The sequence below is a fragment of the Triplophysa rosa genome, linkage group LG5 (genome assembly GCF_024868665.1).
Source record: "Triplophysa rosa linkage group LG5, Trosa_1v2, whole genome shotgun sequence".
NCBI lineage: Eukaryota > Metazoa > Chordata > Actinopteri > Cypriniformes > Nemacheilidae > Triplophysa > Triplophysa rosa.
Window position 1 is genome coordinate 7,010,318 of NC_079894.1, and position 22,237 is coordinate 7,032,554.

The 22,237-nt window shown below is 39.7% G+C and overlaps 1 protein-coding gene across 4 annotated transcripts in view; it reads right to left on the minus strand.

The window, feature by feature from the left end:
- The window catches only part of si:ch211-207d6.2 (sickle tail protein homolog), a 61,846-nt gene that overhangs the window by 25,544 nt on the left and 14,065 nt on the right, over window positions 1–22,237 (minus strand). For 3 of the 4 annotated variants that reach the window (XM_057333383.1, XM_057333382.1, XM_057333381.1), the window contains exon 1: window positions 4,693–4,856. Coding sequence is in view for 1 of the 4 variants with exons in the window: in XM_057333384.1 (XP_057189367.1) it covers window positions 6,500–6,780 (281 nt within the window). In the remaining 3 variants the exon portion in view is untranslated. Of the gene's footprint in view, window positions 1–4,692; window positions 4,857–6,499; window positions 6,781–22,237 lie in introns of those variants that run through there. The other variant, XM_057333384.1, reaches the window with a different exon arrangement.

The following is a 22,237-nucleotide window of genomic DNA, read 5'->3' on the forward strand; positions in this document are numbered from 1 at the left end:
CGCAAAGCGATGCACTTAACACAAAGGGGACCTTACAACGAAAAAGTTTGAGAACCACCGGTTTAGGCTACGTGTATGCACGGGTACGAAAACCTAGTGAGGAGCCCAGCGGCTAAATTACAGTTGTCCGCATTGTCCTCGTTTACGCATTATGTCCGTCTGCGGTCTTTTGCGGCTGTTTAAACACATTCGACCACAAGAGCGTCTATTTTCCTGTCAGGCTAGAAAAAGGCTAAAAGCTAAATATAACTAAAAACGCAGTTAGAGCAGCAGGCTGTGTAATATGAGTGATTTTTTTAATTTTTGTTTTAACTTAGATTATGACCATTTGACTAATAGCAGTGTCTGCCAACAAACATAAACAAAACGCATGCTTCAGAACAGTTTGAGAACGTGCTTAAAAGTTTTGAGCAATGTATTATTACTATGACTTGCTATCTTGTACTGTCACGGTCCCACCGTCTTGTTTATGAAATTCTAGTCGTGTGGTGGGATCGGGGCAGAGTCCTTGGGTTTTATGTGGGAAGGCCATGAGATGTTTAGGTTTTTACCTCTCATGTGTTTTTCCAGTGTCTCGTCTCTGTTCCCGCCATCTCGTTTCCTCGTTATCTTTCCCTGAGTGTTTAATGTCCCACACCTGCCCCATGTAATTATCCTTCGTTTGTCTTCCCTATATATACCCTCTTGTTTCTTTGTCTTGTGCTCTTGTATTGCGTTGTGTACTGTGTGCGTACGGTGTACTGTGGTCTCGCGTGGTCTTGCTGGTGTTGCTACCCGTGGTCCTGTTCCTTGTCCTGTTCGTGTTTTGTTCATTGTATTATTTAAGACGTTTGGTCGTGTCATTTAGTTTAGTTTTACTGTTCTTGTTTTCATTTTGCCCCCTCGTGGGAAGTCTTTTGTTTTCTGTTTGTTCCTTAGTTTAGTTCTTGGTTCATACCCCCTCGTGGGTTTTTGTTTTGTGTTGTCTAATAAAGTCATTTGTTAACCCCTTCACTGCCTGCCTGCATTTGGGTTCTTCCCCTTACCAATCGTGACAGAATACAAGAGCCCTCATTGAACCCAGCAGGCAAGATGGAGGCTAGGCGATCCAGGCAGGCCCATCTCCTCTGCGGTCTGCGACAGGGCTACTCCGATGTCCTGGAGTTCGCAGATCGGTTCTTCGAGACTGCAGGGGAGATGGTCCATGACGAGACTGAGCAGATGGCCCTGTTCAACGGCGGACTGAATGAGCCGCTGTCTCGGGAGGAGATGAGGATGCTGAGACCGCTGGGCTTCACGGACATGATTCGGTATGCCATGAATCGGCCGGAGCCCAGGGTCTCAGCCCAACCCAATCCATCTCCCCTACCCGTGATCCCGGAGGGTCGCGTCATGGAGATCGGGGTCATCGGCATGGCCGCACCGTCCGCCTCTTCCCCGGCAGCTCTTCCTCCGCCCATCAGCATCCGTGGCCGGCGCAGACGAAGGGAGTCGTGGGACTCCCCATCCGACTCTTCCGGTACGGAGCTAACCGGGCTCCCCATCGCTTCTCAGCAACCGGCCACACGTTCTGTGGGCCGGTCGAAGAAGAAGAAGCCGAGGAGGGGGGCACCACCCAGGCCGGTGGTCCAGCCGGCATCCAGTCCGGTGCAGCCGGCATCCAGTCCGGTGGCGTCCAGTCTTGTGTCTAGTCTTGTGTCCAGTCTGTGTCAGTCTTGTGTCCAGTCCTGTGCCAGCCGGCGTCCTGATCCGCGGGCCAGTCCGGGATCCAGCCGGCGTCCAGTCCGGGATCCAGCCGGCGTCCAGTCCGGGATCCAGCCGGCGTCCAGCCGGTATCCAGCCGGCGTCAAGCCTGTCCAGCCGGCCTTCCAGCCGGCGTCAGCCCTTCCAGCCGGCCTTCCAGCCGGCGTCAAGCCCTTCCAGCCGGCCTTCCAGCCGGCGTCAAGCCCTGTCCAGCCGGCCTTCCAGCCGGCGTCAAGCCCTGTCCAGCCGGCCTTCCAGCCGGCGTCAAGCCCTTCCAGCCGGCCTTCCAGCCGGCGTCAAGCCCTGTCCAGCCGGCCTTCCAGCCGGCGTCAAGCCCTGTCCAGCCGGCCTTCCAGCCGGCGTCAAGCCCTGTCCAGCCGGCCTTCCAGCCGGCGTCAAGCCCTGTCCAGCCGGCCTTCCAGCCGGCGTCAAGCCCTGTCCAGCCGGCCTTCCAGCCGGCGTCAAGCCCTGTCCAGCCGGCCTTCCAGCCGGCGTCAAGCCCTGTCCAGCCGGCCTTCCAGCCGGCGTCAAGCCCTGTCCAGCCGGCCTTCCAGCCGGCGTCAAGCCCTGTCCAGCCGGCCTTCCAGCCGGCGTCAAGCCCTTCCAGCCGGCCTTCCAGCCGGCCTGGGAAACTCCCAGGGCCAAAGACTGTTCCCCCCAGGACTCCTCCTAAGTCCCCCAGGACTCAGCGCCCTCGAGCGCAGCCGGGGACTGGGACTGTTCCCCCCCCCTTTTGGACTCCCCCTATGCCTCTTGTTTGGCCCCACCCCCCCTCCCATGTTTGTTGTTTTTGTTGTCCCACCCCAGTCCTGTGGTCTTGTTGTCATGTCTGCCCCTTGTCTTGTTCACCATGTTTGTCTGGTTTTTGTCTTTGGTCCAGTCTGTCAGGTCTTGTTAGTCACCCCTTGGTGAACACCTGGAGGTGTTCATTAAGGGGGGGGCTCTGTCACGGTCCCACCGTCTTGTTTATGAAATTCTAGTCGTGTGGTGGGATCGGGGCAGAGTCCTTGGGTTTTATGTGGGAAGGCCATGAGATGTTTAGGTTTTTACCTCTCATGTGTTTTTCCAGTGTCTCGTCTCTGTTCCCGCCATCTCGTTTCCTCGTTATCTTTCCCTGAGTGTTTAATGTCCCACACCTGCCCCATGTAATTATCCTTCGTTTGTCTTCCCTATATATACCCTCTTGTTTCTTTGTCTTGTGCTCTTGTATTGCGTTGTGTACTGTGTGCGTACGGTGTACTGTGGTCTCGCGTGGTCTTGCTGGTGTTGCTACCCGTGGTCCTGTTCCTTGTCCTGTTCGTGTTTTGTTCATTGTATTATTTAAGACGTTTGGTCGTGTCATTTAGTTTAGTTTTACTGTTCTTGTTTTCATTTTGCCCCCTCGTGGGAAGTCTTTTGTTTTCTGTTTGTTCCTTAGTTTAGTTCTTGGTTCATACCCCCTCGTGGGTTTTTGTTTTGTGTTGTCTAATAAAGTCATTTGTTAACCCCTTCACTGCCTGCCTGCATTTGGGTTCTTCCCCTTACCAATCGTGACATGTACCCAGCAATAAACACTTACTCAATCAAGTGCACTGATTTGAAAAGACATTTCTTCAATAAATGTTTAATTTAAGCAATATTCTGTATCACTACTTATTACTAAATTAGATTTAATGAGATGAAGGTGGAAAAAAGGAAATCAACCAAAACATATTGGCCATCGGCTGACCTGATTTCTAAAAATCGGCATTGGCCGATATCGGTCGACATCTACTCTTATCACAAGCAGATGAATGGCCAGAGAGCATGCTTCATCTGATCTGGTCTGATGCCAGGCCTTTGAAAGCTCTGGCAGTAGGCCTGTCACGATAAACCGACGATAAATATCACGTGATTTATGCACAGCTTTTGAGTGAAGTACGGGAAAATGCTGCTGCATCCGAAAGCCAGAGGGCGCTCTCGTGCAGAAACACCAAATACGCATTACGCATTGCAGAAGAAGACCATAACACGTTCTAGAATCTAGGAAATGCCCATGGACATCTTTTTATAACTGTTACTCAAGCCTCATCAGGTATTTTTATGATAATAAAGTATATTTATAATGATCATGTTGCTTTTTCAAATGCACACTATAAGCGACTCAAACTCGCACTGCTTTTAGATCGAGCAGCATTTCCTACTGATCACAGAGACGCGCGTCACGGACAAGCTACGCATTAAAAAAACATCGACACATTGCATATCGCAGCCGGCTCGATTACAATAGGATTTGGTGGCATCGCCATACATTATCGTGCAGGTCAGATAAATCATACCTTCATTTCTCTGCGACTGGAGAGTACTGAAGAAAGATATGAGGCTGAAAGACACACTCCCTCTTACGGGATGGGCATGAGAATTACTCAGTGCCAGGGGTCTGATGATATTACTCATGGCCAGTCACAAGGAAAACTAACAAAAAATGTAATTAAAAATGCAAAAAGAGACTGCACATGACATAACATAAAAATAACACCAGGTGTGTGGGTTATACTTGGGAGCTAAAAATAATTACATATTATCATGGTAACTTAAGTAAAAAAAACATGTTATCATAGAACCATATCTAAGAAATATTATTTTACTTTTCAGCACTTTTATGTTATTGAAGACAGACATTGAGTATCAGCAGTGCTTTTGTCACTATAATTTAAAGTTTAGTAACTCGTACATTATCCGAATCGATTTTAATAATATCTAAGAAAAACCGGTGTGACGACTTCCCTGTTTACAAATTCAGTTTACACATAAATCATCAGTTCATGCAGATATGTTGAAATTGCTTTACAATGTAAAAACCTGCACATCGTTCAGTTTAACGGTCTCATTAAACGAGCTGCTAAATCATTTAAAAGTCATACAGCAAAAGTCTACAAATAATTTGAACTGAACGAGTTGATACAAGCATGTAAAAAGAGAAGCAATCTGACAAAACAATTTTTACAATACCTGGATGCGAAACGTCCGCCGTGATTCCTCACATAAGCATCAGGACATTTTCCCAATAATTCACAACAAAAGCAAACCGGTCCAGGAAACTGTATGAAAATCAAACTTTTCTCTGTTCAGACAGATCGCAGCAGAAGTGCGTGCGTGCGCGTCTCCTTGAGAGTCGTGACATCAGCGTCTTCATAGAGACACGCCCACCGGACTTACCTGAAAGACTTGTTGGGCTACAACAGATCTGTTGCGAAATGTGTTTTAACTTTAACTTGTTTACAACAACGGAGAGAAATTTTGAAAAACAAATATCTGAGGTTACATTTTATCTGCCTTTTTTATTGAAAAATAAATTAATAAATAATATGACCATTACAAAAGGCCTACCATTAGCCTATAAACCATTAGCTGTATATAATTAAAACCATTACATAAATAATTGATGTAGTGTGTTTTGGGTTTTTTATTCCAGAAAAATTGAATGATGTTCTGTTGATTCACATCAACCAGAAAGTGTCCCACCAACAGAACCCAACAGATTACCATCCGAAACCAGATTAGTTCCTTTTAAAACCAATAACATTTCTATTATAACCATTAGTTTCATTAAAATTAATGTGATGGTTTCTATTATTTAATAAATAAAATTGACACACATTGCTACATGTTGGAGGCAGATTAAGGCTGATTGATGTGAAGTACCAGCTGTACTTGAGCGCAGTCATCTGGAGATGTTGTGGTATTACATTGTCTCTCTTAAATCTATTATCTCATATCCTTCCAAAATCTATTAACATCAAAAACTAAATAAAAATGTATGGTAACACTTTACAATAAGGTGCTATTATTTAACATTATTAAATGCATTAGCTAACATTAAATAAAAATGAACAGTATAGTTTTTCAGCATTTATTAATCCTTGTTAATATTAGTTCATGTCAATACAGTTATTCATGTTAATTCATGATGCATTAACTAATGTTAACAGTGACAACGTTTGATTTTAAACATGTATTAGTAAATGCTGAAATTAACATGAATTAATATTAATAAATGCTGTATTAGTATTGTTCAATGTTAGTTCCTTTTAGCTAATGCATTAACTAATTGTTAATAAATAGCACCTTATTGTAAAGTGTTACCAAATGTATATATAAACACAAGTTTATCATTTATTTTATAAAGTATTATCAATATTTAATTAAACATACTGTATATTTAAAAAAAGCTTCAGGTTCAGGCTATATAACTATACAACTCAAGCCTATCCAACCAACAAAGACGCCGTGAAAATGTCAAGCGGAAACCGACAGCAATAAAAATGTCAGTGCTCATTAATCTGTCAGGAGTCAGGTGATACATGGGAAGATCTTAGTGAGGACACTCAATGTGTTGCAGAAATGTGTGTGGACGGGCCCAAACAAGTTCCTTATGTGAAGCTTCTTATGTAGCATGACTAAATGTAACATAGATGTTTATTGACCAGATCTAATGAATTACACAGAACATCGGGTCTAAAATGTAAAATTGTCTGTTTTTGTCTGCAGCTATGACACATCCCCTATGCTTTTATCTCTTTATGTTGTGCTTTTGTACAACATAACATATTAACATATAAACATATTAAAGCAATTAGGACTGTACTAAATGAGCAGAAAACCAAATTTAGCCTCTAGTTGCGCTTAAAGGCCTAGAGAACCATTCAATGTCATTGGAATCAAATAATAGCCTTTACCAATAACCAAGTTCAGTATTTCACATAACCTGTGCCATTAGAGGACCCAAAAGAAATGAATGCAGTGGAGCTCATCTCACCTGTTCTCTGAGTCTTTCCTGGTGACCCATAATGATAGAGGCATGATTAGGATACTTCTGTTTTAGATGCTCGAGAAAAGCCTCTTTCTTGTGGTCGATGCTGTAGGACTGCATGACAATCACGTCCCCAGCGGTGCGAGGCCCTCCTACTGTGTGTCTTCTTGGCGTTGTGCGCGGGGACCAGGGGTCTGAGCGATCAATCTCATCTGCGCTGCTTTGCTTTCTGCCGTGGCCCTCCGCCTCCTCGTGGGAGATCAGCCTCTGGTTGCTTTTTGCTGGCTCTTTGATTAAAGGCAGAGGAAAATATACAAAGGAATGAAGATTAGATAGGGACACTCAGTGGGCGGCTGCACTTGGCTCGAAATCCGCAATTAATTAGAGTGATAACTGACAGAGTCAAGGCAATGACCGGCTTAGAGTCCGTCTGCTGCTGGCCAAGAGAGCAATTATTGAGCAGAGCTACAAACAGGCAATTTGTTTCGTATAAACAGCTTGCACCTTGCCAAAAGAAGTCTCAGAGCACTCGGTGTGATGGCTTATTATTGGCCTAGGCTGTCTGTATGGCATTTGAGACCCACCAGTGGGGAGAAGCAGGGGTCATTTCTACAGGACAATGTGTCAGAAAGCTTATTAAACATAAGAGTTCAGGGAAAAATGAGAAATATATGCTTCTTTAATATTTATTACATTTAAAAAATATTGGAACTATTAATCTGAGTGGTGTTTCTATTGTCTATCCAAATGTATAACATTACATATACACGTATTCAAGTGAAGCTTACTTATACATTTAGGTACACTCCCCTGTGTTATTTGATAAACTGCAAGCACTGCACAAAACTCAGTAAAAGTTTACTTCTGCAAATTACATTTCCATCTTTCACAGAACCTGTGGTGGAATGAGAAAGAGCAGACAGCTCAGAATACAAGACAGGCATCCGCTGACTCCCCCATAAAACCCACAGCTCTCAAACAATTATTCCCAGGGTCTTAAATATTACATTTTTGGCCTCATTATTTGCTTTGACAGATGCTTTCCATCACAGGAAGCTAATGAGAGACAAGCGTTTATCAAATTAATTTTCTTTCTCGTGCTGGTCATTTTCAGCTGGAGTCACAGAGTCTCAGGCTGCTTGTTAGAGGAAGACTCAAATGCTCATTGTATCTGAAAAACTGTCATCAGGAGATAGCCGAGCGGTATATGTGCTGCAAACTCTTCTTTGCTGGGCAACGTTATCTTTCCTCTGTGGATAAATTTTACTGAGAAAAAAGGGAAAGCTTGTAGAGGTCATGGGTTGGAGCAAGGTCTTGTCCAGCAAGCAGATCATTACATAGATTGCACACAAAAAAAATTTGTGTGGTTCTCTAACATGTCAGTTGAATGTCTGACTGTCATATCAGTGAAAATCTCTTTGGTAGGACTTGGCTCAGGCCCTGATCCACTGTCCTTGATCTGACCTGAGCTCTACACTCTTAAAAAATAAAGGTGCTTCACGATGCCATAGAAGTAGGGATGCACTGATACCATTTTTTAAAGACCGAATACCGATATTTTTTTTCTGGTACTCGCCGATACCTATAACCGATGCCTGTATAATGTACAATAATCTTAATAAACCAGTATCTTACTGGTACATGTTCTTTTTTTCTTTTGTTTTTAGGTCTACTTAAATTTAAGTACTATTTTTTTTATCAAGTTCTATTTTTTATGATAAGTAGCACAATTTTACTAGCACATTTACTTCAGTTTACTAAAATAAACAATATACTCTGTGGTCAAATTATAAAAAATATAAGGGGGGTGGTGTGGTAAAATGTGAGTGTATTATAACTTCTTCAAGTCAAACGGACTTTTATTTTGACGGATCGCCGCAAATGGTGTTTGTTTATGTGTTCGTGTCCTCGTGCAGTGAAACGATGGCGCTGAAAGATCCACAAGCACAATGCGTACACGCAACCGCACCACTCTTTAACACACGGTAACGCAAAACAAGCAGAATACATATTTAAACAGTATCTGAATATTTCGTTAACTGTTACGTTAGCCGTTCAGCGCTAATTTCTTGTTAGGAAATGCCTGAATTCCTCGATTCCGTCCGCGTTTTCCGCATTGCGGAAATCATAGGGCTCTATGTATGTCACGTGAGGTATCGGTCTTTGGTATCGGTGTGTCATTACGAGTACGAGTACATGAGCTTGGTATCGGGCCGATTCTGGTATCGGTATCGGTGCATCCCTACATAGAAGAACCTTTTTTTGTCTAAATGGTTCCATAAATAACCTTATAACAGAATATAAAAAAGTTGGTTCTTTAAAGAACGTTTGACTGAATGGTTCTTTGTGGAACCAAAAATGGTTCTTATGGACTCGCTGTGAAAACTTTTATTCTTAAGAGTGTATGGAAAAACATGATATTTTTGTAAACGTTATGTGTTATATATTTAATAGAAGTGGATATATTTTGTAAAATACCGCAGAGTTGGCCATTTTAATATGTTGCAAATGCACTGTAGGGTCTTATGTTTTTGTGAACAACTTGAATTCATGAATAAATATATTATGTACGTATATTAGATTGTGTAGAAAACCATGTTCTTCGCTTTATTTTTCCACACATGCAATCTTAAACAAAAAATAGAATTCATAATATACATTTATGTCCACGTATTGTAAATAAAGTATAATTTTATGTAGGCTCATATTTCAGTTTTCACAGGACATCTATGGAATGCCAAAATTGACAATATTAAAAATAAATAAATACATAAATAAATCCATGAAGAAATGTAAAAAAGCACAAATAAATGAGTATTTGTGCTTTTATTTCCTTATTTATGTGTAATTATATATTTTTCCACATTTATTTATTTTTTTATAAATTTATTTATACAATTATTTATTTCCACTTTTATTTATTTCCACATTTATTCATGTATATATGTATTTATTCCTACATTTATTTATTTTCACATTTTTTTATTTCTACATTTATTTATTTATGTATTTCTGTGTCTGTATGCTAATGAGTGGGGCGTGTTTCACCTCAGACATTAGCAATCGATCTCAGAGGGCGGTGCTGAAGCTTTGAGGCCACAGTGACACCTTGTGGTGTGACCAAACGAAACGAGTTTGGCTAAGTTGCATAGAGAAGGCAATCTAGTCATTAAATATCACCCTAACTGTATGTAGATAGGGTTACCACACATAGCCTACATATACTTTATTAGGGACATGGCCGTAAAACATTATCCGGTGGAGATTTCTAAAATGTCTTGGCGCACATGAACAGAAACTGCACAACAACAGGTCTGCTATGCGACACTTGGAGGAAGACACTTGGCAATGGAAACGCGTGAAATTATCTAAATCACATTTAATGTAAATGCGCTGGATGGAGCTGATAAGAGCTTGAGTTGTTTGTCAATGAGACTCGCACCCACCAGCTCAGAACGTCGAGAGAAACCAGCGCATTTCACTGAAGTCTACACAAGCATTATGATCAATGCGTTTGAAACGCGACTGCAAATACAGTTTACATTCGGGTTTCTTAATTTTGCAATGCATAACACGTGGCATTTCGAATGCTTAAAATATAACGCATATTTCACAGATGCTGCTCTTAGATACTGATTAATCAAAAGTCATCAATTGGATTTAGGGATCCGGGATTAAATCAAACAAAAGTGCATGCTCATGTTAATGCAGTGAGACACGCATCTCACGCCATCATCATGCCCATTCAAACAGCACCGTTAGGTAGCCTATATTTACACAGACTGCTTAACCTTTACACTTTAGTTACAGTGGCATAAAAGCCATTATGAGATTAATATTTTAAATGTAACATTCTGAATATATAAATATGAAATTGTGGAATCAATGAAATGATACGCGTAAATATGAAACTAAAACAGCCAGTAGGTGGCGGCAAGTCACCCTCTTAACGAGTGAGTTGAATCATTGATTCAGCCGATTCCTTAAAAGTACTGATTGGTTCAGTAAGGAAACACCACGTGTTGCTCGGCGGCGCGTGCAGCTGGAATTTAGGCGAAACAGCAATATATATATATGTTTATAATATATAATATCTGATCTGTTTTACAAAAAGTGTGTGTGTGTGTGTGTGTGGAACATGAAACTACACCGTGGCCTCCCGCTGGTGTTTTAATACTTATTTTTATACATTAAATGATAGCCTGCATTTATACTGATTTTTAAAAAATAGATTGATGTCTATTCATGATTCATGTCTATTTTTGCCTGTTACTTTATATAATTATCTACAATTCTTTGAATGCTATTAAACCACCTTCCTGTTTTCTCTTCCCATTGTCCATTTATTCTTCACATGTTGTTTGATTGAAGACTTTATTTCACTCTTACTATACTTTATCTGCATTCCTATGTCTTTTTTGTGGCTTCCTTTGCATACTCAACTAAATGTCCTTTTACTCCAACATAAGCTGGTACCCAACAGAAAGACATTAATGCCCATCATCTAAATCCTGTTTAAAGAATCTTAATCAACATATCTGATCTGATTTCTGAATTACGTGTTTTAATTGTAATTAAAGATGAACTTGGATCAGATCATACAAGTGTCCTTAATGGGTTTCTTCAACATGCTGCAATGCCAGCAGAATTGCTCGTATTTCACCAGTGTACAGTATATTGGAGGGACCGGTGCCGTGGCTTCACCTTACTTCAAATATAAATACTTTTATGTGGTTTTGACAAATATTAATCAATTATTATTCACAATTAACACCAACCTTTTCTGATACAGAAAGTAGAGAATAATTCATGGTTTAAGTCTCTAATGAATGCTTAGGCTCTCTCTTCCTGCTAGGTCAGTGTTACTGTGCAAAGGGACTTCTTATCATCATCTACGAAAAACATCTTCTGTTAACACACTCTACCCTTGAGGAGGTTGTGTATGTGTGATATTATTGTTTCAGGAAAGTGAGAAAGAGTGGAAAATCACGAGACAGACATAACGTCATGTTTTGATTCATATTATTGTACATGCCTGTCATCTTCGATATAGGACTATATGTCCTGTCTCATGACTCAAGAAGTGTTTGAGAGCTTTGTGTTCTTGTTTATCTATTGATGTGAGCTTAATTTACCCAAGTAATGACGTAGTTAGTTGACTCTGTTAGCTTAAATACTGCATTTTGGATGTAAGGCAGGTCGGCCTGTGGAACTCCTTGAGTGCTGAAGCTGACTTCTGCTGGCAAACCTACAAACTATTTTTATTCACTAAATTTTATTATATTAATTATATTCCTGACTCTGAGTCTTCTTTCATCATAACTGGTCTACGGGTCTTTTACTGTAAATCCCCTACAATATTGACAAATTGTTTACTATTCTTTTACTGACTTTGACATTAAATTCTGAGACACTGTATGTCACACCTACTTCTATGTTCTTCAAAGCATAGAAAATATTTCAACATAACCATAATTGTCTTCAATGTACACATGTATGTGTTATGTTGAGCATTTGGTTTTGACTTATCCTTATTGTCCTTATTTAACATGTCAAACAACCTTGTCCTCAACACCACAAAGACCAATGAGCTAATTGTGGACTACAGGAGGAACAAAATGGACATTCGGCCTCTCTACATCAGCAGGGACTGTGTGGAGACGGTGACTGCCTTCAAATTCCTGGGCATTAACATTGCAGAGGACCTGTCCTGGGACTCCACTGCACTAGTAAAGAAGGCCCAGCAGAGACTGTTTCTCCTGAGACTCCTTAAAAAGAACAATCTGAGTGAGGAACTGTTGGTGTCCTTCTACTGCTGCTCCGTAGAGAGCATTTTAACATCCTGCATTGGTGTATGGTTTGCCAGCTGCACTGTCTGCTGTGGAAAGGAAGTCACTCCAAAGGGTCATTACCACAGCCCAGAGAATCATTGTTCACACTCTCCCATCACTGGAGAGACTGCGCAGTTCTCACTGTCTCAAGAAGGCAAGAAATATCCTAAAAAACTCATCTCACCCCGGTCATTCTTTATTTGAACTACTGCCCTATAGGCAGGAGGTACAGAACAATTAAGACAAGGACAAATAAGCTAAACAATTTTTTTATCCAAAGGCCATCATCGCTTTAAATGCTGCCATATAAACTGACCTCAGAGTGAAATATTTGTTCTAGTTCATGAGCAATTTCTAAGGGATCATGCAAATTATGAAAATGTGACGAGTGTGTGTGTGTGTGTGTTTTTTTCGTAACTTCCCAGCAAACACAGAACGTTCCCCTAACGTTAGTTTTTGGCTCCCTTTTGGTTCTTTTTTGGAAACCAAAAAATAACGTTTTAAGAATGTTCTTTTCAGATTTTGTTTTTTGCAACCAGAGAATAACGTTCCCTGATGGTTATTTTTGGTTATTATTTAATGGTAACAATTGTCAAGATCACATTAACACGTGTTATACTGACCAAATGAAAATCATAAATGTGCACTTTAATTGCTGAAAATACTAAACTAGTTAAGCGAAATGAAAATTCACTCATAAATCCACGTGTATTTCTTTAGTGGGTTTGTATGTGTGTGCTCGAGCACGTGCATTCTCCGCTCTGCCGCGCACTCCCGTCATTTAAAAATTAACTGTCATTTCGTTTTAGCCTACCTCACTCACTAACACATTAGTTTAAGCGGTTTATTTATTTAAATTTTTAATTAAAAAAACATACAGATTTGAGAGTATTCTTATATTTTCGATTGATTTGACACATCTAAACGAACAGACCATGATGTAAGGATTGAAACTCAAGGCTTTTGATTGTTATATCTAAAAACGCAGTTATCCTGAAGATAATTAAATGTTTATTCTTCTGTCAATAAATATCTGCTTTAAATCCGGTGTATTGTGTTGAAGTCATTGGTTATTTTATTTCAATATCATGTCTGATGCTGAGGTACACACAGTGTGGTTTTATTATGGTATACTGTGATGTTTAAATTGAAAATTACTTCAGTAATGAAAAAGGATCAAGTTAATAGAAGAATCTAATGCATTGATTTCATCCTCCATATTGTGTGCTGATGTATTTTATTTTAATTAACGTTAGATTAGATAAGCGATGGATAAAAACATAGCATGGATGTACTCATACAGTAAATGACGTGTAGTAAGGCCAAATGTACCCAAGAAAAATATTTTAGGCTAACGTTCTAGTTCCCAGAAAGTTTTTTTAAGGTTTGTTTTTGGGTTTCTTTACGGAAATAAAACGTTAGTTTCGTGGTTTCTATAACGTTAGTTTTTGGTTAGAAAACTTTTGGAAAGAAAACTTTCCTGGAGAACCAAAAACGAACCTTAGAAAATAACGTTCTGGGTACCAAAAAACTAACGTTAGGAATACGTTATTGGAACCAACAATTGTTAGTTGGGTAATAATCCTCATTATTACTTATTATTATGTTTTGTTTCACCTAAGGATTTGCATCCCATTTCGTTTTACTATGTACAGGGACAATAAATTCTATTCTATTCAACACATTTTTGTCCACAGAAACATATCATAAAACAGATCAGATATTATATATTATAAATATATATATATATTGCTGTTTCGCCTAAGTTCCAGCTGCACGCGCCGCCGAGCAACACGTGGTGTTTCCTTACTGAACCAATCAGTACTTTTAAGGAATCGGCTGAATCAATGATTCAACTCACTCGTTAAGAGGGTGACTTGCCGCCACCTACTGGCTGTTTTAGTTTCATATTTACGCGTATCATTTCATTGATTCCACAATTTCATATTTATATATTCAGAATGTTACATTTAAAATATTAATCTCATAATGGCTTTTATGCCACTGTAACTAAAGTGTAAAGGTTAAGCAGTCTGTGTAAATATAGGCTACCTAACGGTGCTGTTTGAATGGGCATGATGATGGCGTGAGATGCGTGTCTCACTGCATTAACATGAGCATGCACTTTTGTTTGATTTAATCCCGGATCCCTAAATCCAATTGATGACTTTTGATTAATCAGTATCTAAGAGCAGCATCTGTGAAATATGCGTTATATTTTAAGCATTCGAAATGCCACGTGTTATGCATTGCAAAATTAAGAAACCCGAATGTAAACTGTATTTGCAGTCGCGTTTCAAACGCATTGATCATAATGCTTGTGTAGACTTCAGTGAAATGCGCTGGTTTCTCTCGACGTTCTGAGCTGGTGGGTGCGAGTCTCATTGACAAACAACTCAAGCTCTTATCAGCTCCATCCAGCGCATTTACATTAAATGTGATTTGGATAATTTCACGCGTTTCCATTGCCAAGTGTCTTCTTCCAAGTGTCTCATAGCAGACCTGTTGTTGTGCAGTTTCTGTTCATGTGCGCCAAGACATTTTAGAAATCTCCACCGGATAATGTTTTACGGCCATGTCCCTAATAAAGTATATGTAGGCTATGTGTGGTAACCCTATCTACATACAGTTAGGGTGATATTTAATGACTAGATTGCCTTCTCTATGCAACTTAGCCAAACTCGTTTCGTTTGGTCACACCACAAGGTGTCACTGTGGCCTCAAAGCTTCAGCACCGCCGCTCTGAGATCGATTGCTATGTCCGAGGTGAAACACGCCCCCACTCATTAGCATACAGACAAAGAAATACATAAATAAATAAATGTAGAAATAAATAAATGTGAAAATAAATAAATGTAGGAATAAATACATATATACATGAATAAATGTGGAAATAAATAAAAGTGGAAATAAATGATTGTATAAATAAATAAATGAAAAAATAAATAAACGTGGAAAAATATATAATTACACATAAATAAGGAAATAAAAGCACAAATACTCATTTATTTGTGCTTTTTTACATTTCTTCATGGATTTATGTATTTATTTATTTATTTTTAATATTGTCAATTTTGGCATTCCATAGACATCATGAGAGAAAGACACATTGTCATCGAGACAGAAGAGGGTCAGACCGCTGTAGATGAAAATGTTTCCAGTCTACATGCATTTGCACTTATTCTCCATAAAATATAAAGCACAGGAGAAAATCAATCATTTTGTGCAGAAAGTGTCACACGTTGTAAATGAGATCTGTTGGGCAAGAATAACTTGAATCTCTGCTAAAATGAAACATTTCTACAGGACACCAGCCTCAAGCCATCATGCAGATGAAAGATGTTTTCACCATTTTAACCACTCATTTGTGAAAGAAAACCCTTGCTTGGTGTGTGATCATCACCAGACATCTGGACGGCCCCTGAGAGGAAGACTGTAATGCTGTTGAGTGGTCATAGATATCTGTTGATGGCCAGCTGTTCATTTGGTGATTATGTATGAATGCCTGATTGTTGTTTCTATTGCTTTAGCCAAACAATCTCAATCTTCTGAATGCTATCACACAGACATATATAGCCTGAAATATCACATATTATGACTCAGAGGAACCGAGACTACTGAGAGCAGGGACGTCAATGTTGTCATGGAAACTTTTAGAATTTGTTTAGCAAATGATTTTATATTTTCCAGACTGATGTCTGATTTGACCTTAAATTTAAAATGTAAAATTTAGTGCCATCTAGTGCCATCATTTAGTCATTTAGCAGACTATCCAAAGCGACTTACAAATGGGGTTAACAATGGAAGCAATTGAAACAACATAAGGACAACAACAAAAAAGCATGAGTGCAATACAACTTGTCTCACAAAGCCTACCACAGTATACAGAGCAAAGTATATATATATATTTTTTATAGAAAGAGTAGAAAAGAGATAGAAGTTAGAACTGATCGGTCAGGTGCTGACGGAAGAGATGTGTTTTCAGCCGATTCTTAAAGATGGCCACAGAATCTGCTGATCTTGTAACAGCAGGCAGATCATTCCACAAATATGGAACCGATCCAGAGAAGATGCGTGAGAACGATTTTTTACCTTTTTGGGATGGCACTAAGACGTCGTTCGCTTGCAGAGCGTAGGGATCTGGCGGGTACATAAGTCTGCATTAGCGAGTGAAGATAAGGGGGTGCCGAACCAGTGGTGGTCTTGTAGGCCAGGAGCAGAGTCTTGAATTTGATGCGAGCGACTATAAGGAGCCAATGTAACTTAATGAAGAGAGGAGTGACGTGTGCTCTCATCGGTTCATTGAAGACCTAGACCTACAAGACCTTCGGTTCATCTAGTGCTCCACCCCTCCCTATCCAAGCACTACAGCGGCTGACACAACAGTGAATTACATGCAAGGGACCCGTGGTGTATAGAAATAGCTCATTCTAAGATTATAAAAACATAAAGATTCATTATGTAAGGTCATTATACACATCTAAAGTTATGTATATTATATTGCATATCTGTCAGTAGACCCTCCAAAAAATTACACACACCTTTTTAAAAATTTAGTAAAATATTTAGTCAGTGCAACTATTAACATTTTATTAGCATTATTTAAACATCAAACATTAAAAATCTATTAATGCATGCATTTATGCATTCATCATCTATATATTAAATTGATATTTTATTGTCAGTTAATGACTTTAGCTGAATAAAAGATGAACTAACATTAACTCCAGTGGCTTTGAACAGCCCCTCAGGAAATTTTGTGTTTACATGCAATTTCCCACAAAGACTGTGTGCAGGACTCTCTTCTTAATGTTCTTCTAATGTTATCTAGTTATAAGTGCTATATTTATTTATTTAAAAATGTATCCTTCCACTTCCTTGGAAAACCAAGCATGACATTTTCCAGGCATGTGAGGTCCTTTTATGGAGAGGATATCGTCTATTCCACTGAAATATGTTGCTTATACGGTACACGTGGGCCTTAATTACAAACTTGTTTTATGCAGATAAATCTCAGCATTACAAGCTTGCTGAGGCTCCACCATACAGTTTTAGCCATTTGTCAGTTGCATGATTCCAGCATTAAGCATTTTAAAGTCCTTTAATATTAAGTTTCTTTTTATGATGAGTTCAAACTTGCCTGTGTCAGACTCATGTCTCGTCATTCCATGTTAAGCTACAAGTGTAGACAATTTTAAGAGGCTAAAGGATTTGCAGGCCCAGCTTTAAGAACATTGGCTTTCCTTTAAATGAAACGTTGATTGCTGTTTCGTGAGAGGTCTGCTAGACCTACAGTATGTGTACCAGCCTCTTTTTTCATTAAGAATACTGCAGTTACAAGCCAGGTACACAGAAACTTAATCCATCTTTGATAGGGTCATTAGAAGGCCATACAAGAGGTTCATTGTGTGCTGCTTCCTGAGAAAACAATCCACCATAGATGTATAGAGCGTGTTACTGTATACAGCATGATGAAAGAGAGGTAATTCCCTGATACACAGCATGAGAAGTTAACTGGGCATTTATTGCAAGCACGATAAGAGATTCACCCTATTTAAAAGCAACACAAAACATGTTTGGTTCAGTGAGTTTAGTGAAGATTGTCACAAACTATGTGACTGGTGGATTAAGAAGAAATACACAGGCTATGAGAGACATCTACAGTCAGAGAACAGGGTTAGCCATAAGACCCAAAGTGAGCCAAGGCCCTTTCTAAAAAGACCATTAGGTGTCCCAGACTGAGAGGAAAGGTTTTTTTATGTGACAAGAAAGTGAAGTGACAAGCTGCACTTCAGCTTGACACTAACTGGCATTATGAACATCCTAATGATGTCATTTGACATTGCTGGCATGGTTAGAGTGTTTAGTGGCTGCCATCTGCCATGGTTTGACAGCAGTGCATTGTGATTAGTATTCAGAATGATGTCTTCAGTTGAGAATCCTTAGGTATTATATAAAATCCCTTTAGAATACTAATATAACGTGGGACTTTTTAATGACTTGCTCTCAATCAGTTTTGCATTATTGGTGTCAGCGCCTGTGCTCACCATGATAAGCAGCTTTGCATACTCGGGTCTCCCCCCACATGGGAAAATTTCTTCAAATTCCTAAATTGTGTTTGGCATTCATTTACACTTACATTTAAATTTAGTCATTTAGCAGACGCTTTTATCCAAAGCGACTTACAGATGAGGTAAACAATGGAAGCAATTGGAACAACATAAGGACAACAAAAAGCATAAGCGCAATAAAACAAACTGGTCTCATATAGCCTACTACAGTATACAGAGCTAAGGTTTCTTTTTTTTTATTTGAAAGAGTAGAAAAGAGATAAAAATCAGAACTGATCGGTCAGGTGTTGACGGAAGAGATGTGTTTTCAGCCGAATGTTAAAGATGGCTACAGAATCTGCCGATCTTGTAGCAGCGGGCAGATCATTCCATAAAAGTGGAACAGATCCAGAGAAGGTACGTGAGAGAGATTTTTTACCTCTTTGGGATGGCACCACAAGACGTCGTTCGCTTGCAGAGCGTAGGGATCTGGCGGGTATATAAGTCTGCATTAGCGAGTGAAGGTAAGGGGGTGCCAAATCAGTGGTGGTCTTGTAGGCCAGGAGCAGAGTCTTGAATTTGATTCGAGCGACTATAGGGAGACAATGTAACTTAATGAAGAGAGGGGTGATGTGCTCTCTTCGGTTCATTGAAGACCACTCTTGCCGCTGCATTCTGGATCATCTGTAGAGGTTTGGTTGTGCAAACTGAAAGTCTAGCCAGAAGCGCATTGCAGTAGTCCAATCTGGACAGAAAAAGTGCCTGGATTAGGACTTGCGTAGCATGATTGGATAGGAAAGGTCTAATTTTCCTAATATTGTAGAGGATGAATCTAGAGGACCGGGTGGTGCTGGCAACCTGATCTGTGAAGTTGAGCTGATCATCGATCACCACATTCTGGCCGTTCTGGAAGATGTGATGGTTCATGAGCCCAGTTGAATGGAGAAGTTGTGATGAGTCTTTGTGTCGGCCGGGATTACAAGCAGTTCTGTTTTTGCAAGGTTCAGCTGCAGGTGATGGTCCTTCATCCAGAGCATCATCATATGATGCAGCGTGAATGACATAAAATCAACCCATTCATCATTCCTGTCAAATGATTTAAACTCTTTGACCTGTTTAAACAGGTGCTTAGGTGTGCTTTTTTGTTATTTGCATACCTTTTCTTGTGACACAATACAGCATTTCAAATAATAAAGCTAAACACCTGAATTTGTTTAGTTACTAAAAATGAGTCTGATAAATGAGTGACCTCTTGTGTTTAGACAAGAAAAAATATAAAAAAACGAAATACAGTTTTTTAACATTATGTATTTTAATAAGTGTACAATGTTTTACTGTATTTTGTGAGAGTAAAGTAAAACTGATTAGGAATTCAATACATTTATATATTTGATTATGCAATGCCAATGCCTATGCAAACAACTACATTTCTTTAGGTGGTTGAAATGTTACTCGGCTGTCTTTAAGTTTCACACATTAGGAGAAAACTACCCTCTCTGTAAAGCTTTTATCTGACCTTGCAATTATTTTGGTTGACCCTCTGAGTAGACACGATTCTGTCTGTGTTTTCCCTGGTAGTTTGGACTTTTAGTTTGTTTATTTTGAGTTCCTGTTTCCTGTCCTGTTTTGTAGTCATTTGTAGTTCTTTTGTTCATTGGTTCCCTGTTGATTGTCTCCCAGGTGTAACTTGTTTAGGGATGGGTACCGAGAACCAGTACTTTTTTGGACCGGTACATAATTGGGTCGATACCAGAGTATCGATAAGCTTCATGACAAACTATACTGTTATCGATACTTGCGTTGTTTTATGTAATGCAGTGTATTCGGGTGTTAAATAGCGAATTAGAGGCTGCTGCCTGTCATCCCTGAATGATGTCCGAATGGCTGAAATTTGCTCGACGTATGTGTGATATCTAGGGTCATATGATTTCCGCGATGTATTTGTAATCTGCTTGTTTTGCGTGTTTATGAGTGAAAGAGTGGCATGGTTGCGCTTGTGGAGCTTTCAGCATCCGCGTTTCACAACGAGGAAGCTTCCGTCAAACACCCCTTTGCGGTAACCCGTCAAAATAAAAGTCCTTTATTTGAGAACAAGTTATAACATTATTTTTAATAATTCGGCCACGGAGTATATTTACTTACTTTAGTAAATTGAAGTAAATGTGCTAGTAAAATTATAAAAAATAGTACATATAATTTAAAAAATATTACTTGCTTAGAAAATAGCACTTAAATGTATGTAGACGGAAAAAAGAAAATATGGTCTAACAGTCTACCAGCCAAATAACCATAGTGATGTAAAGTAAATATGTTGAATTACATTATGATGTGGTCCTATGCACATGCTAAGTGCCGTAAGTGATATGCTAAGGAACACACTAAGGGTGTGCACAGCAGCCGGTATTTGTATCTGTATTTGTATTTGTTGAGGGGGGAAAGTATTTGTATTTGTATTTGAGTAAAATTCAAAATAGGTGTAAAAATCCAATTTTTTTGCGTTACACTTCTAATTTACGTTATAGTGTACGTAAACAGTAGTGATGGGAAGTTCGGATCATTTTACTGACTGGGATCTTTGAGTCTCTTTCAGCAAAATGAACGAATCTTTTTTCGAGTCATATCGTTCATTTCATTCATTTTAGCAAAATATAATTAAAATGTTACATGTTACTTTCCTAACACATCTACTACTTATGCAAACGTTGATCACATTACAAACAATACAAAACTATAATGCTATAAGAAACAGAAAAGATTAATTCATTGTTTACCTGGGTCTTTAGTCTATGATTAGCTCACCACACCTCTTATCTGACAAGTCCTCGGGTTTGACTCCTTCGTTCATGACGTAACATCGTCGTAAGCTAAACCAATGCAGTCAGAGCCGGAAAGAGAATTGATTAGTTCACCTCTCGAGTCTTCGGGTTTGAATCGTTCGTTCTTCTTGAATTCCAGTACAGGACCCATAGAATGTTGCGCAATGCGCATGCGCGACTGAACGAATCACTCCCTAAGACGACTCGTTCTTCCCGAGTCACATTAAAGATTCGTTCGTTCAAGAACGACCCATCACTAGTAAACAGAGCGAACATGAGAGCACCCGACTGCAGACGTCAATAATGCAGCGTAATGGAATAATCTCCCGATCAAACTCCTCTTCCCGAAAGTTATAAACTGCCTCCGGAACCCAGTTAAGGTACAAAAATCTATTCAACAAAAATAGTGATGCACGCAGTGAAGCCTTTTTTCGCTCAGCCGAGCCTTCTCTGTTGCTGTGTGGAGCAGCCTGTGTCAGTCACCTCTTTTACCCCCCCCCCCCTGAATGTCACTCACTCACTCACTCATGCGGCCATGCACTGCAGTCTCATGAGAAAACGCAGCTTTTTGATATAAAGTTTTTCTTGTTCCCGAATACAAATATTTTTTTAAGTATTTCTTCGAAATAAGTATTTGTAAAAAACACGCTATTTGTGCCTTTCCGAATACCGTATTCGGGTTCGGCTCCACCCCTAGAACACACACACGTTTTGTTATGTGGCATTTTCTGTTTGCTCAGAAGCATTTGTAAACTGCAGTTCTAAAGCTCAGCTGTAATAAAGAAACTTAAAATGTTTAACATCTTTTCACATCATGTTTTGCCTCAAATTATAGAGCGTAGTATCAATAACAGTATTGATAAGTACCGGTATCGATCAGCAGTATCGATAAAATCTTAACGATACCCATGCCTAGTCTTGTTAGCCCTCTTTAGTTCAGGGGCAGTCGTGGCCTAATGGCTAGAGAGTCGGACTCGTGACCAGAAGGTTGCCGGTTCGACCCGGCACCTTACCCCTACTTGGTCCCCGGGCGCTGCAGTGATAGCT